A 14,334-nucleotide genomic window follows, 5' to 3' on the forward strand; every position below is an offset into this window, starting at 1 on the left:
CAATTCCCCTATTTAAGTTTGTGCTCTTATTTAAAGAATATTTAAAGTATTAATATTAGGTTCTGCTGCCATGGATGCCAACTTGCTGTTTTGGTGTTACACCACCTCAACTTTTCTGGTCCCGAGCTCCGGTCTACGATTGGAACGTGGTCCATCATGAGTGAACAGCCGGCAACAGTGTGTCAGCAGGGCTGATATGTCATTCATATGGAGGATGATAACCGTGGTCCAGGTGGATTTTACACTGAAACACTTTACTGGACCTCTCAGTCAGTGTTTTAACCCAGCTGTTTTAAATGTGGAACATGTAAACGGCACTGTCCTTCACACAAACTGTAATTTCTTTCATAAAGCGATTAAAATGACACTTGTACAATGTAGGGGCTTTTAACAAAGTTGAATTTCCAATATGGTAGGAGAGGTTGTTGTTGTTGAGGGGATTGTTGTCATGTCCCCGCAGTGCCTGTAGTGGTGCTGTGAGGAGTCTGCTGTGGAGCCAACAAAAATCCTCAGCAGCCAACCTACTGCTTATAATTTGCTCTGGATAGCCTATATTTACATGCATCCTTATTTCAAGATATACCGAGCTCGATGAAGATCACGGTTACTATCCTATCTGGACCATCGATGCAGAAATAGCCTAGCTGATTCTAATAGACATTTCGGCCGTCTATCTGGAGCGAATACCTTACACAGCCCATACCAATTCAAGGTAAGCCAAATCGTATACAGCCTCGGCCTTGATTTCTGCGTGTACCGTTTCGCAGAGGCTTCTGTCGCCCTGGCGCTCTACTAGAGGCCGCTGTGCTATCGAAGCTATGAGGCCTTATTTATGACTAATTTATTTTATAACTTGTGATCTGACCAAATGACTGTGCCTTGAGATGTGATACTTGAGAGTAATGCCATGTTTACAGTTTTAAGTCTTGTAGCCCTCTAATGTTACATTATGTGGCTATAACTCATATCGATTATTGCTAAGGCCCTCGATGATAGGCCTTAAGCCTCGTATGTAGACCCTTTGTTTGAAAGTATTTTGCCATAAATGTATCATGTTTGTATACATTAAAATCCCACGACTGGGGCCGATCATTTAGTGCTTGTATTTCACGATTACGCTTGCATTTTCTAAATAAAACTAAACTGAAAATAGACCTTTTATAGTGATGCCATTTGCTTATGTTTCCGTTTCCTGGTTAGCTACCGCCTACTAATTTGTGTTTTTAGCTTTTATAGCGTTTTAGCTTACTAGCAAATTTGACTTTTCGTGTCTGGTCTATGTCGATAATATGTTATTTCTGCCTGGAGATGGATACAGATGTTTCTTAGGTATTAAGACACGAGTGTATGTTTCACGTAGATACATTTATGATGTCATATTATAAAGTTTAACATCTGTCTATCGGCTCCAAGCTAATGCTGGCAAGCTAGCTCCATGGACTCAATCGGTAGTCACGCTAGCTAAACGTAAGTCACCGTTTGCTGCCTGTCCGGTTCTCCGCATACAACCAAAGTTGTTAACTGGAGTTGATCAGGCTGGCGTAAATGACTCAACCTGTCCTTTTGTGTCCGACATGTACATCAGCTGTCAGAGCCGTAGCGCTCTCCGAACCAACTTGAAAACACATAATTAAAGTTAAAGGCAGCAGCTAAGCTACTACTGACGCTGGGCAGATAAGGCTACAATTATCATTACAGTGTATTGTGATATACCAGTAGCAGCCTGTTTGTATGCTTGTCTATTACGAAGCGTTATACTTTGAATAACACTTTCTATGTGTTCCTTGTTCAGTCGAGAATGGAGACTTTTTTTTTTTTTTTTTTTTTAAATGGAGTATGAGTGAAGTGTTCAACTAGTCTTGGAATGATGCCTACACACAAGCAACTGGCTGTTGTAGTTTTTTAACTTTGCCCGACAGACTGCTGTCAAATACTGGTTTACCACCATATTATCTTGTAAGTGCTAGCTGTAAGGATAATTGAATGGATTGTGGAATAAAATCACAGACTCTTTGTTTACCAGCTGTTTCTCAGTAAGAGATTTTGACACTGAAAATTATAGGGTGTGAAAGCAACGAGTGAATATTCAGAGGTAAGGTTTGTCTAGACCATATTGTCTTCAAACAAGTATTTATGTACAGTATTTGTTAGTCACAGCATTCACTTATATAGTTCAATGAACAAGCAACGATGAATTAAATCAGTTATGTGTCTTGGAATGTCATTTATGTGTTGACTTGACACTAAAAATATTTAAGCAGCAAATAGTATATCATAATTATGTTAGCTTCCTGAATATTTATTTTCACACATTATCTAACAAATTACATTGGCTATGGACTGAGTAAACATTCACCTGTAGAAGTGACGATTTCCCTGCTTCCTAACCCTGCACATACAGACGTGGTTACCTCTTTAGTATGAAGTGTGAGTGATGTAATTCATGGTTTTCCCTGACTTTATCCCATCAGCTGATGTTGTCAAGGACAAGAGTCACGTGATGTATGAAGGCAAACACATACACTTCTCAGAGGTGGACAATAAGCCGTTGTGCTCCTACAGCCCAAAGCTCTGCAAGCAGCGCAGACTAAATGGCTATGCTTTCTGTATCCGGCATGTTCTGGAGGACAAAACAGCGCCCTTCAAGCAATGTGAATATGTGGCTAAGTACAACAGCCAGCGATGTACCAACCCCATCCCCAAGTCTGAGGACCGCAGGTGTGTATGATTGTGTGCATATGTGGCAGATTCCAAAAAGCACAGCATAGTGGACACTGTGCTGAGGATGTGTTCTTGTTTTCCAGGTACTGTAACAGTCACCTGCAGGTTCTCGGCTTTATACCCAAGAAGGAACGGAAAAAGAAACACGATGCTTTGGAGGAAATGCGCTCAAGGGCTCACCTGGAGTCAGTGGCCCTCAACATAACTGTGCCCTCTCTAGCTCTGAAAGCTCCCAATGGTCTAGATGAACTTCCACCATCTCCCCCCTGCACACGTCTCTTACCCCTCCCTGATGGGGAACTCCTGGACCCTTTTGCCTTTTATGAGGATGACACAGATGGGGAGGAGGTGGGTACTCCTCGGAAGGGCAACGCCATCAAGAAGAAATTACAGAGTCGGCTGGTGCTCAACCAGAAACTCTGCCATGACACGGACCTCTTCCAGCCACCTCCTGAGCACTTTAGTCCCACCCCTGTCCCCCGTGTCCATACTTCCTCGCCGCTCAACACACATCTCCCACGGCAACAGTCAGGTCTTCTCCAGCCGCCACAGCACTCCAGCGTGACTTCCTTCATCTTCCCAGGACAGCAGCAGGGTTTATTATGCAATCCACCACCACCTCAGACGGTCAACTTTCTGCCTCCAGGGATGCCCGCAAATGCAGCACCCAGTCCAGTGCAGCCTTCTGGGCCATCACTCAGCAGGAAAATGCCTTTCACGGCTACTCACTTGCCTGTCACTTGCAAGGACAGTGGCACTAACAATCAGCGGCATGTGGTTGTCATGCGCCCCACTGCCTTCTCACCTTCTGCAAGCTGTTTGGCCAGGTTGCAACATCTGGTGCAGCTCTGTGCCAAGAGACACCGGGAGCATGGAGACCTCTTTCCACATCTAGGTACTTTAACTTAAATGCGTTTACCACCAGTTTTAAAACTCGGTCTGTTCCTCCTTACTGAATTTGTGTAAGGATACATCAGATATACTGTAGCTAATGAGAAATCAGCCTGCTGAAATGGATGAGCTGCTCTAACAAGTTCTCTTTCAGGCTTGGACTGGTCAGAAGACAGTGCTGATGATGATGATGATGATGAAGAGGCAGAGAGATTTGTTCATTTTCAGACCTCTTGGAGACCACAGAATGGGTTGGTATCCCAATACTTTACCTCACAGCATGAACCTTGACCAGACATTTTTCATCACGACTGCTTTCAATATTCTCCCCAAATAGGTTGGAAGACGACTGCGGTTCCTCTCGGAGAACACGGCTACTTAGGCTTTGCTCGTACCTCCAGGAGAAATACAAGCACATGTGCAGGCAGGAGAGGGCGAGTATCCGCCAGAAGAGATACCGCTATGCCTTCCGCAAAGCCTTGCTGCATGCTGCCAGTAACAACCCAGACTGTGCTGGGCAGCTGATCCAGGACTTTGGTGGTGCCTGTCGAAGCTCTTCAAGGTATTCTCACAAATGTCATCTTAGCCAGTTTTGTTAATCTCCCAGGACTAATATGAATAGAGTAAACCCATGTGCTGATAGACACCTGCTTGGTTAAGCCAGTCACAAACCTTCCATCACCCAGGAAATTCAGTGTACGTGATTTCCAAAGTAGATCCAGTATTTTATTTTAGAGCAACCGGCAAAGTGTTCTGCCCTTATGACTGTTTTCTATGCTTGGATTCTTCATCTCCTTATTTGAACTGTACAAAACATGACATGTGGAGTGCTGTCAATTTTGTTGCTGTTTACTCAGTCCTGCCGCTGTATGTCGTTACAGTGTGGCTCCAGCAAAACAGCAGAACACGGATACAGGGACCTGCACTGGCAGCACAAAGGGCCAGGCCTGCAACAACCGAGCTCTGCCCTTCACTCAACACTGCTTTCAGCGTATCCTTTGCACCACTTCACTGATTATATAGCTGGTCACTACGAGTGCAACTGAATGGCTGCGGATTTTATCTAATTTAGAATGTGATTTAATCAAATTTCATGCTTTTTTTTTTTAAATCAAAGACTGTGAGGTACAATATCCCTGCGTGACGGAGTATCACGATCACATGCCCTCTGTCTAGAATATCATGTTATTTCCTTTATTGTTCTCTGAAGACATTCTGTTGAATCGTTCCCAGCAGCTCTTTGCAAGTTGCACAGCCAAATTTGCAGACGGTCAGCAGTGCTCCATCCCCGTGTTTGATATCACGCACCAGACACCCCTCTGTGAAGAGCATGCCAAAAAGATGGTGAGTTCAGTGTATAAAGGAAAAGTTCAACATTTTGGGAAGTGCACTTATACGCTTTCTTGCTGAGAGTTAGATGATACACTCAGCTGGATTAGCTCGGCATTAAGACTGGAAACAAGGGGAAACAGTTGTCTGTGTCCACCACCACTTGTAAAGCTCACTAATTAACAAGTTGTGTCCTGTATCCTGTCATACCAGAAGAGACTTCAGGAAGTTACAGTTCCTTACCAAGAAATACACACAGCCCCCTGTAAAATGGTGATTTGCAGCTTTTAAACGTTGTTTTTTTCTTAAGAACAAACAATATACATGGCGTTAATGAGTGAGCTTTAAGGATGCGCGTAGGTGAATTTTAAGGTAAGCTAATGGGCTGCTGGCTCCAGATAACAGCACTTATTTACGCTACAGACATGAGGGATGGTGTCAGTCTTCTCATCTAACTCTTGGCAAGAAAGCCAGTAAGCTTATTCCCAAAATGCTCAACATTTCCTTTAATGTTCTCTTTATTTGTTGTGACCCTTTGATTTCGCATGGGTTTCTGTTATGACGACTCAATGCTCCTCCATACATTCCACACAGGACAACTTCCTGCGTGGGGATGGAAACCGACGAGTGCAGCACCAGCAGCAGCAACAGCGAAAGCCACGTAAAAAGACCAAACCACCGGCGCTCACCAAAAAACACAAGAAGAAGAGGAGGAGAGGGCCGCGGAGGCCTCAGAAACCCATCCCTCCAGCGTTGCCACAGGGGAACCTGGGGATGCCTTCTACAAGCCTTGCAATGCCCTCACAGGCTAGCATCAGGTGCGCTACACCTGTTGTCTCTATGATGAGGAGTTAAAAAACGTAGTGTGCGGAGATGCAGAGTCAAGGAGAACACCCTCATTCACAGGCTCTTATGTCACATGTTAGATACAGCTCCTCCACTACAGTGGCTATTTCTTTTCTTAAACTTTTTTCGGCATCTCTGCTGTGTTGCAGGAGCCCTTCAACTCCAGACCTAAGTACAGAGGAGCTTCCTGACGATATCACCAATGAAATGGCAGACATTCCAAATGACCTTGAGCTAAACCAGGAGGATTTCTCCGATGTGTTACCCAGACTACCCGATGACCTGCAGGACTTTGACTTGTTTGAAGGTTCTCTTACAGCTCATTCTTGTGTACCTCTATGCCTTTCATGTATACAATAACAACTCCCCCCCCCCCACGGTCTTTAATTTTATAATGATAAATGTTGCAAATGTGTGTGTGTGTGTGTGTGTGTGTGTGTCTGTGTAGGTAAGAACGGGGAGCTCCTGCCCACCACAGAGGAAGCTGAGGAGCTGGTGCGTGCACTGCAGGCTATGGGGTCCTACCCAGACTCTTTGGTGTGCCTGACCTCCATGGGAGACCTGGCCCCATCTGAAGGAGTGGACCACCGTGCCATGACTGTGTTCCCCGGTCCAGTCCAGCCGGGGACCATGGGGGATCTGCTCAACAGCCGCATCCCTACAGAGAACTTCACCAGCCTCGAGCTGGAGGACAATATACTGCAGTCCACTGGGGGACATTTCCCCCCCTCGCCACCATCTCAGCCCGCTAACCAGCCCCCGACGTCGTGCTCCAGCCTGACCTCATCTTCCTCTACAGTAGCCCCCTCCACCACCTCCCTGCTCACTCAGACCTCCATAGCGGAGCGAACGTTTCCACGCACGCACACATCCCATGTCCTGGCCAAGTCGGACGCACCCACATCATCTCCTCAAGGCAGCCACTACAGCAGTGAGCATGTGCCATCCCCGTACAGTGACCACATATCTTCTCCCCATGCCAGCTCCTTCCAGACTGACACCCCTCTGCTGCTGGAAGTCCCTCTTAGCGGGGTACCAGGACCCCCACGCTCGTCATGGAATAATCTCCCTCTCCCGCTCACCGATCCCACGCAGTTTGGCAATCTCATAGGATCAGAAAGTCATCTCATATCCACCTCGCTGTCCACTCCCCCGGCCACCACCCACTCTGTGACGCTGCAGCCCATGGCTGCCCTCTCAGCCATGCCTCAGAGTGGCTTGACAGGTTTAACGACTCCCCCTGCCCCCTCGTCCTCCCTCCCATCCTCCTCACATGATCTCCTGACCTCCACGCAGCCCAAGCAACAGCTCCCTCAGTTCAGTGCGGCCTTTGGCCATCAGTTGGCCTCCCACAGTGGCATCCCGAAAGACGTGCAGCCCAGCCACAGCTCCACAGCGCCCCCCGCTGGCTTCTCCATAGTTAGTGCCACTGCTGCAAGTGCCAATAGCACCACACCACCCTTCACACAAAGTAAATGAGAGCAGGTGGCCTGCAGCGGCTGCATGATGGTCTGTGGACTCACAGTCACTTACAATCCAGTCAACTGGCTTCTGATTGACCACCCCTCTTTATATAATACATGTGTGCAATGTGGTAATAGTGCACTATTTGATAATGAATTTGCACAACCTCAGATTCTTCTCAATATTTTCTATTTTCGTCGTTTGACTCTGTAGCCAGACGGTCTCTGGAATTTTAAGTCAGTGTGAGTCCACCTGTTTGATGCCTTGTGGTTTCGTCAGCAGGGGGCTACAGCCAGATTTTGCCGATTTTTGTGACGAAATAAACGGGTGATAATTGGCAGAAGGACCTTAGCAGAGATTATGTCACAGTGCTCAGAATTCATGGAAGCCTCAATCAGTGGTCGGTTTGGTTTGCTTTGCCAGTTTAAAGTCCTGTCTTAAAATGATCAACTATACCCTGCCTTGCTCAGATGGCCATTTTATTTTTTTTATTTATTTTTATTTTTCCACCTTTTTCGTACACCGCTTCTGTCATCCCCTGAAAAACGAGTACAAGTTGTGATGTTTGTGACCCATTATGTTTCAAGCTATTTAACTTATCATGATATAGAATCTTACTGAGTCAGATTTCACGGTCACATGACTTTACCAAAATTCTTTTAAACAGCTGTTTTTATATTGTGTATACTATATATGTGCTCATTTATTTGTTTGCTCAGACGTCAAAATCTCTGACCTCACCATTGGTTGTTGGACTCTGAGTGGCCTAGTAGACACTTGAAGGTTAAATATAGTTTCTTAAAGCAATAAACACATTAACATAACTCTAGCATTGTAAGATATTTTATTGGTCTCATTACATGTAGCTTCACTTGCTGAATCCAGGCTAGATCAGGAATATATTTTGGTCTCTATAACCGTTGTAAACTCTTTATTTATACAACAGTTTCACTCAAAACGAGAGCGTTTAGAGACCAGTGACCAGGTCAGCCTAACTTCTTGGCTCGGGTCATGCTGAGTCGATTTGTGAGGCTGATAAATGAGTTTCAGTGTTACAGTGAGGGGGATGATGGAGTAATCCAGGGACTTTAAGTGTCTGCTCTCAAAGGTGCTCTCTGGTTCACATATACAATGGTATTATTGACCTGCATAATTAATTTAAAAAAGGAAAAAAAAAAAAAGGAAAAAAAAAAAAACTTTTTAGGACTCCAAGGAAACCCACTATAAGACGTCACGGCCGCACTACCCAGAAAAGGCTTAGGCAGTGAATTGGCACTGGAAATGAATATTTTACTCATTAGCTAGGTGTAATGTGATGGTATAAGTCGGTGTGTTGAGCACATCTGAGGCAAAGCACTGTTTGTTTTACTCAGTTATAAAGTGATTTTTTTTAAGCTAAATGATGCAAACCTGGGGTCTGGATTTGATTTTACAAAAAGGAGGACTCGGCTACCTGTCTGTTAATGACTCATACAACAGTACAACCATGGCTTTTGATAAATATTGTATTAGACATTTGACAGATCTGTCAGACATTGTTGAGTATTAGGTATATAGAGTAGCAGTCTCTATCTTGGGGTTTGTTGGTGAATTATTGAGTAGCAATGGATTGAAATTGTTATTTGCAATGTATTCAGTGGAACCTGTGTCTTGTAGATTGAGTCTCTTGTTTTTAATGGCTATCAAAATGGCTGTAAGTTCTGTTTGAAGGTTGGAGGGATCAATGTTTGTATGCCGTGTATGCTGTCATTTTGTTTTTAATAATATTCCGATGGAGAATATTTTTTGATAGCTATTAAACTCCAGGAAGAAGTCTGAGATCGAATGGGGCAGTGACCTTTTGTGAGAGAGCATTATAATATCAATATAAGATCAATGGCTTTATTCTCGGTGGTATGAAACATTGGAATATATACACATCGCCATTTCATTTCATTTTGTGGAGAAAAACAGATCAACGTACGTGGCTTTTTTTCAACATCGATTTGCACAGGAGTTGATGAGGCCGGTAGTGTTTCACATGTCCCGTGTCTGTCTATCTTTTTTTTTTTTTTTTTTTTTGCTCGTACGCTCTTTAATTGAACAGCTGCCGTCATTACCAGCTCTGAGCCTGCACCAGACCCCCAGTCTCCAGCTGTGAGAAGCCCCAGTTCTGTCTCTCCCTTCCAAAGAGAAAACACATTACGAAGTGTAAACCTGTAGCTTCACCAGAGACGACTGGGCTTCTCAGTGACTGCAGTGTTTGTCACAATCAGGTTGGACGAAAATGTTTGCAAGGCAATACTGCTGTATTCACATAGCATGAGATTAGTTGCTGCACCAGTTTACTCTCCTGACAACCATGTAGAACAAAATTAACAGGGCTTGTAGGCACATGTAACTGCTTGAATTCAGAGATGGCTGACAAATTCCTATACTCATTGAATGTACTGTATTACTGTTTTTAAAGATAGGATGAGCTAATCTAGTCACCTTTTGTTATTGGTCCTTGTTTAATTTGTCTAAGGTATTTTTTGTATACAAAGGTTTACATTTTTATGTATATTTTTCTTGTGTACAAATTATGTAATATGTGTACAAACACTGTATGTAATATCTGTATATAGTGTGAGAAATTTGATCTTTTGTTTTTGGATGTATAAATAAAACTTGCTGTGAGGTATTTGCTGACACAGTCTGATGTGTTTTTTTTTTTTTTAAACTAGATGCTCAAACAGGAATAATAAAATTTAATTCACATTCCGTATGTGCTTGGCTAGTTAGTCTGGATTGTCGAACAGCTGCCCACTTCAACAGCTGATAGCTGTCTGGAATCAGTTGTTAGTCAATCAATTACTGTTTTGTTTACTTTTTGGATAACTTAAAAAAAAAAGAAACATTACATTACATTTTATAGACTAAAAAATTCAATTGAGAAAATAATTGTTAGATGCAGCCCTGCGACACTGAACCTCAGCTTCTAAGCCAACATGGAAGAGGCTTTCGTTCAAGTGCTCAGGGGGAAAAAAAAAAAAGGAAATTTCAACGTCTACATATTCATCCCAGCAGATGATCATGTGACGTGACCGAAAGCTCCAGAACAGCTACATGGACGTTGAAGTAAGATATTTTTGTCAATTTGTGCCAGGCAGCTCGGCGTTCTCTACAGCAAAACGAGAGCGTAATTATACTATTATCTTCTAATTGAATAAATACAACTCAAGGTATCAAGTTTTACTGCTCCCATCTAAGAAAGAGTGGCCAGTTCTCCAGATTAAAATCCCATTTAAAAAAAAACACTGACAGGGTTCCTGGACTTAACCTTGAGAATAGGGTTTTTTGTTGCATTGTATTGTATATTCTTTGGAGGGTTGTTCACGTGAAATATAAAAGCCGTCTTATCTTAAAACACCCACAATCTTGTGTAGGTGTTTAATTTGGAATTTAATAAAATTACACCCTTTAACAAGCCACTAAACCTCAAGGTCATTACAGTTATTTTAACACAGATGGTTCTAATTATGTTCCTAATCACAAACTATACTTTTTAAGATTTGTTAATTTATTTTGCCTATTCCCTGAATGAAAATACAAAAATATTATCAGAGTCAAAACTTAACAGAAATACCAATGACAGCTGTTACAGCTTTGTTTATCTGCCTGGAATTTGGCATTTTTTCCTGCTCGACTTTAAACTGTCTGGTTTGGCTATATGCACCTTTGTTGTTGTACTTGAAGATGAATCATAGTCTCAGTTCCAGCACTCTGTTGCTAAGAATGTGACTTTATTTGGCTCTATTAACTGTTTCCTCTGCCCTTAAAAGTCAAGTCGAAGAGAACTCAGACATTCAAAAAGAGTTTGGATGCTTCTGAATTTGAGCATTCAATTTGTGCAGAATATCCCTGGAAAAAGGCTGGACCCTTTACTCAGTAATTAATATATTTAATCTCTTAATTTTGAATTAACTTGATGACTAGCATTGTCATGGGTTACCGTGCGCAAATTAATCTTAATTTAAACTATAATACAGTACCACGACTGGCAAGAAGGGCGATATTTTCTAGCGGCACTGTATGTTGATGTATGTATTTAAACTGCTCTCAATCACAGGAACTTTAAAAAGCTGTCACAGACAAGCACATTTCCAATAAGGCCATGTTAAGATGTATGACTTGGTCAAATAATAGCAGAACTGTTCATCAAATTTGTACTGGACTTTTATTTTTGCCTTTATCATTTTGATAACTTCCAATAAACAGCACTGGCCTGACTTAGCAAGCATGTACTGGACTATAAACTATCAGCAAAGTCACACAAAATGAAGTGTACATTTTAAGTGATTGCTATCCAGCCTTAACTGAAACTTTAACACATCACAGAACCACTTTACTCCCTCTATTACATAATACTGCTGTTCCGGGTTATAAAAATAGTTTAATAGAATATATGCCTACTTGTGCTAAGAAATGACTCCTGGTGATCAGACTGCTTTATTGCCATACAACACACAAGGGGGGGGGGTAAAACTGGTGTGATTGCAACATAATTTTATAGCCTTGTTAAGTACCATTAAAAAAAAAAAAAAAAAGAATTCTACAAAGTGCAACACATAAAAATATAGAGAGTCATATTAGACCATGTAAAAGGTGCAAACTGCTGAATGCGTGTCTCAGTTTGGGGTGGGGGGCTTACATGGCACTTTTCACATGAGACGTCTGAATGAAGAGCAAGAGTAGGAGAGAAATTTTTCACAGGAGAGCATGAAATACGAAGGAAAGTATAGGGTGAGTGTGGAAATGATTGAGCCATGGTACCGTTTCTTGAAGTTTTTTCTACTTATTTGACTTTTACTCATTCAGCTGTGTATTCCACCACAATCAGCAAGCAGGAAAGAAAAATTCAAATGTACACGGAGAGAAACTGGGAGGAAATGCTGCGTTAAAATGATAAAATAAAAGAGTTAAGAGAATAGTGTAATTTTTTGGGAAAAAACGATTATTGGCTATTTAGCTGAGAGTCAGATGAGAAGATCGATACCACTCTCACGTCTTTACGATATGAAGCTACAACCGGCAGCCAGTTAGCTTAGCTTAGCACAGAGACTGGAAACAGGTGGAAACAGCTAGCCTGGCTCTGTCCAACAGCTACAAACTCCACCTACCAGCACCTATTTCTAGTCTGAGCCATTGGCAGGCAAACAGCGGAAACTCTAAGAAGTTGCCGGTGCCGCAAAGAAATAGTTCAATACTTTCATAACCCCCTGTACAACGTCAAATTTTACTTTTTATTCTTCGGTTTCCATACATATTTGACAAACAAAATATAATGTATTCATTAGTTAGCATTAGAGGTGCTGGCAGGTGGATTTTGTTAACTTTACACAAAGCTAGTTTTTTCACTAAGCTAACGGCCAGCTAGCCACGTGTGGGCTGAAGCCTAATGCGACGTTAACGTCATATCGTTTAAACCATAATTACGAGCAGTCGGGTAGGAAAAAACGTTCATGTCAGCCCTCTACTTGTAATTCCGAGCTGGCGGTATTGGGAATTTCTGACGGCTATGATATTTCCCACTTAGTGAAGAGAACCGTTTTATCTGGTGCGACTACAACCACCTTGGAATAATGCTGAACACTTCCATGTCGAGATAAAGCAGTGTTTTCCCTGTTCTTCTGAGTCTGTTGACATTGCGTGAATGCAGCATAACACTCAGTGGCTACTTAAGTGGGTACAGCAATACAATGTAACATAGCCCAATCCAACAGCACTGCCATAACATCTCTCTTTACAAAACTCATAATGTTCAGGTTTCGGTGACATGGTCGGAAATGTGTAAATTCAATTATATTTTCATCATTAATATTATATTTTTATTTAAAAGGTTGTTTTGGCATTTTGCCTGTATGGGAGAGCCAATGGTACAGAGGCAGACAAGTAATAAGGGGGAGGAGAGCTGGGTATATCCCTACTATATTAGAAACACCTCTCAACGTCACCAATAATTATGACTTCAGTTCTAAACAGTAACTGAATTAACACTTCTATGACAGTGTAAAAAAACATACCAAAAAGAACACTATAGGCTTCATAAAAGTAGACTTTATGACAGGACAATTGTATCGGAGAACATTACACTGTACAGGTGTAATCTAATAAAGTGGCCGCTGAGTATATCTTTAACGGACAGATATTACAGTGCTTTTAATCGTCCCATCTAACTCTCAGCTATAAAAAGTGACTAAATGTCAAAAAATGTCAAATGGCTCCTTTAACTTGCCCTGTGCCATGTATTGCCCTGTGGCAAAAAGAATATATCATCTGACCCCACAACATTTATCTCTGTTCCATCTCTGTTCTCATGCACACATTCTTCTGGGGAAGGAATGAAAGCAATATTTTTGATCTTTTCTCATTTTTCTTTCAAAGTATTGCTGCATATGTATTTTAATGCCAGAGGGGGAAAAAGAAGAAATCATAATAAAAACATTTGATCTATCATTTTAAAGCTGACACTTTTCATCCCATTCATCACAAATACTCTAAGGCTGCTTCAATCTCTGTTCAGGAATCAACCTTCTTCCAGTCCTGTAGAAGTATGCTACAACACATACTGCTCAGGCCAACCAATAAGCTTCATACTGTTCATACTATCATGCAAATTCCTTTTAAACTACAGTCATAAGTACTAGCAGTGTCACTGGTCTCTGAACACCTCCTGGCTTTAGGTTAATATTTACATCTGAGAGCGGTGTCATCTAGTGTGTGAGAAGTCTGTGTCAATAGGCATTTACCGTACAACTGAAAAACTTCTCACAAGTTCAAATGAAAAGATACAGCCAGACAAATCCTACTCTGTATGGCCAACTCCAGAGTCCAAGCTGTGAGACTTCAGGTGGACTTTTTTGTCCCTGGTAGTATGGTGCATACCTGCAAAATACTGTAAGTCTCGTGCTACTGTTTAATGGCTACTTTGTTTATAGTAAAAGGCATTTATACTGGAAGTGCAATTAAAGCTCTCAGTACGCTGAGGAGATAGATAGTACCACTGCAGCTCCTAGGAAGACTAAGAGAGTCTGCTGATTTATTAACTAAGTGATGGCACTG

The 14,334-nt window shown here is 42.1% G+C and overlaps 1 protein-coding gene across 2 annotated transcripts; it reads left to right on the top strand.

Moving 5' to 3' along the window:
• Positions 1-106: 106 nt before the first annotated feature.
• On the top strand, positions 107-8,075 carry LOC120801261 (INO80 complex subunit D). 2 transcript variants are annotated; one of them, XM_040148006.1, is made up of 10 exons: positions 107-1,467; positions 2,472-2,718; positions 2,805-3,616; positions 3,767-3,863; positions 3,950-4,174; positions 4,494-4,603; positions 4,823-4,956; positions 5,536-5,759; positions 5,937-6,094; positions 6,236-8,075. In XM_040148006.1, exons 2-10 carry the CDS (start codon positions 2,501-2,503, stop codon positions 7,264-7,266), a joined length of 3,009 nt encoding a protein of 1,002 aa, XP_040003940.1. In that variant the 5' UTR covers positions 107-1,467; positions 2,472-2,500; the 3' UTR covers positions 7,267-8,075. The 2 variants fall into 2 exon arrangements, with proteins under 2 accessions (XP_040003940.1, XP_040003939.1); XM_040148005.1 differs by having other exon boundaries at positions 107-712.
• The last annotated feature ends 6,259 nt before the right edge of the window (positions 8,076-14,334 follow it).

Source organism: Xiphias gladius, chromosome 16, assembly GCF_016859285.1.
Source record: "Xiphias gladius isolate SHS-SW01 ecotype Sanya breed wild chromosome 16, ASM1685928v1, whole genome shotgun sequence".
NCBI classification, from domain to species: domain Eukaryota; kingdom Metazoa; phylum Chordata; class Actinopteri; order Istiophoriformes; family Xiphiidae; genus Xiphias; species Xiphias gladius.

Bases quoted from the DNA above. Each gene is read 5' to 3' on its own strand.
- LOC120801261 (XM_040148006.1), top strand. From the start codon at position 2,501: ATGTATGAAGGCAAACACATACACTTCTCAGAGGTGGACAATAAGCCG. The intron at 2,719-2,804 runs GTGTGTATGATT...CTTGTTTTCCAG, and splicing joins CCCAAGTCTGAGGACCGCAG to GTACTGTAACAGTCACCTGC. The intron at 4,957-5,535 runs GTGAGTTCAGTG...CATTCCACACAG, and splicing joins AAGAGCATGCCAAAAAGATG to GACAACTTCCTGCGTGGGGA.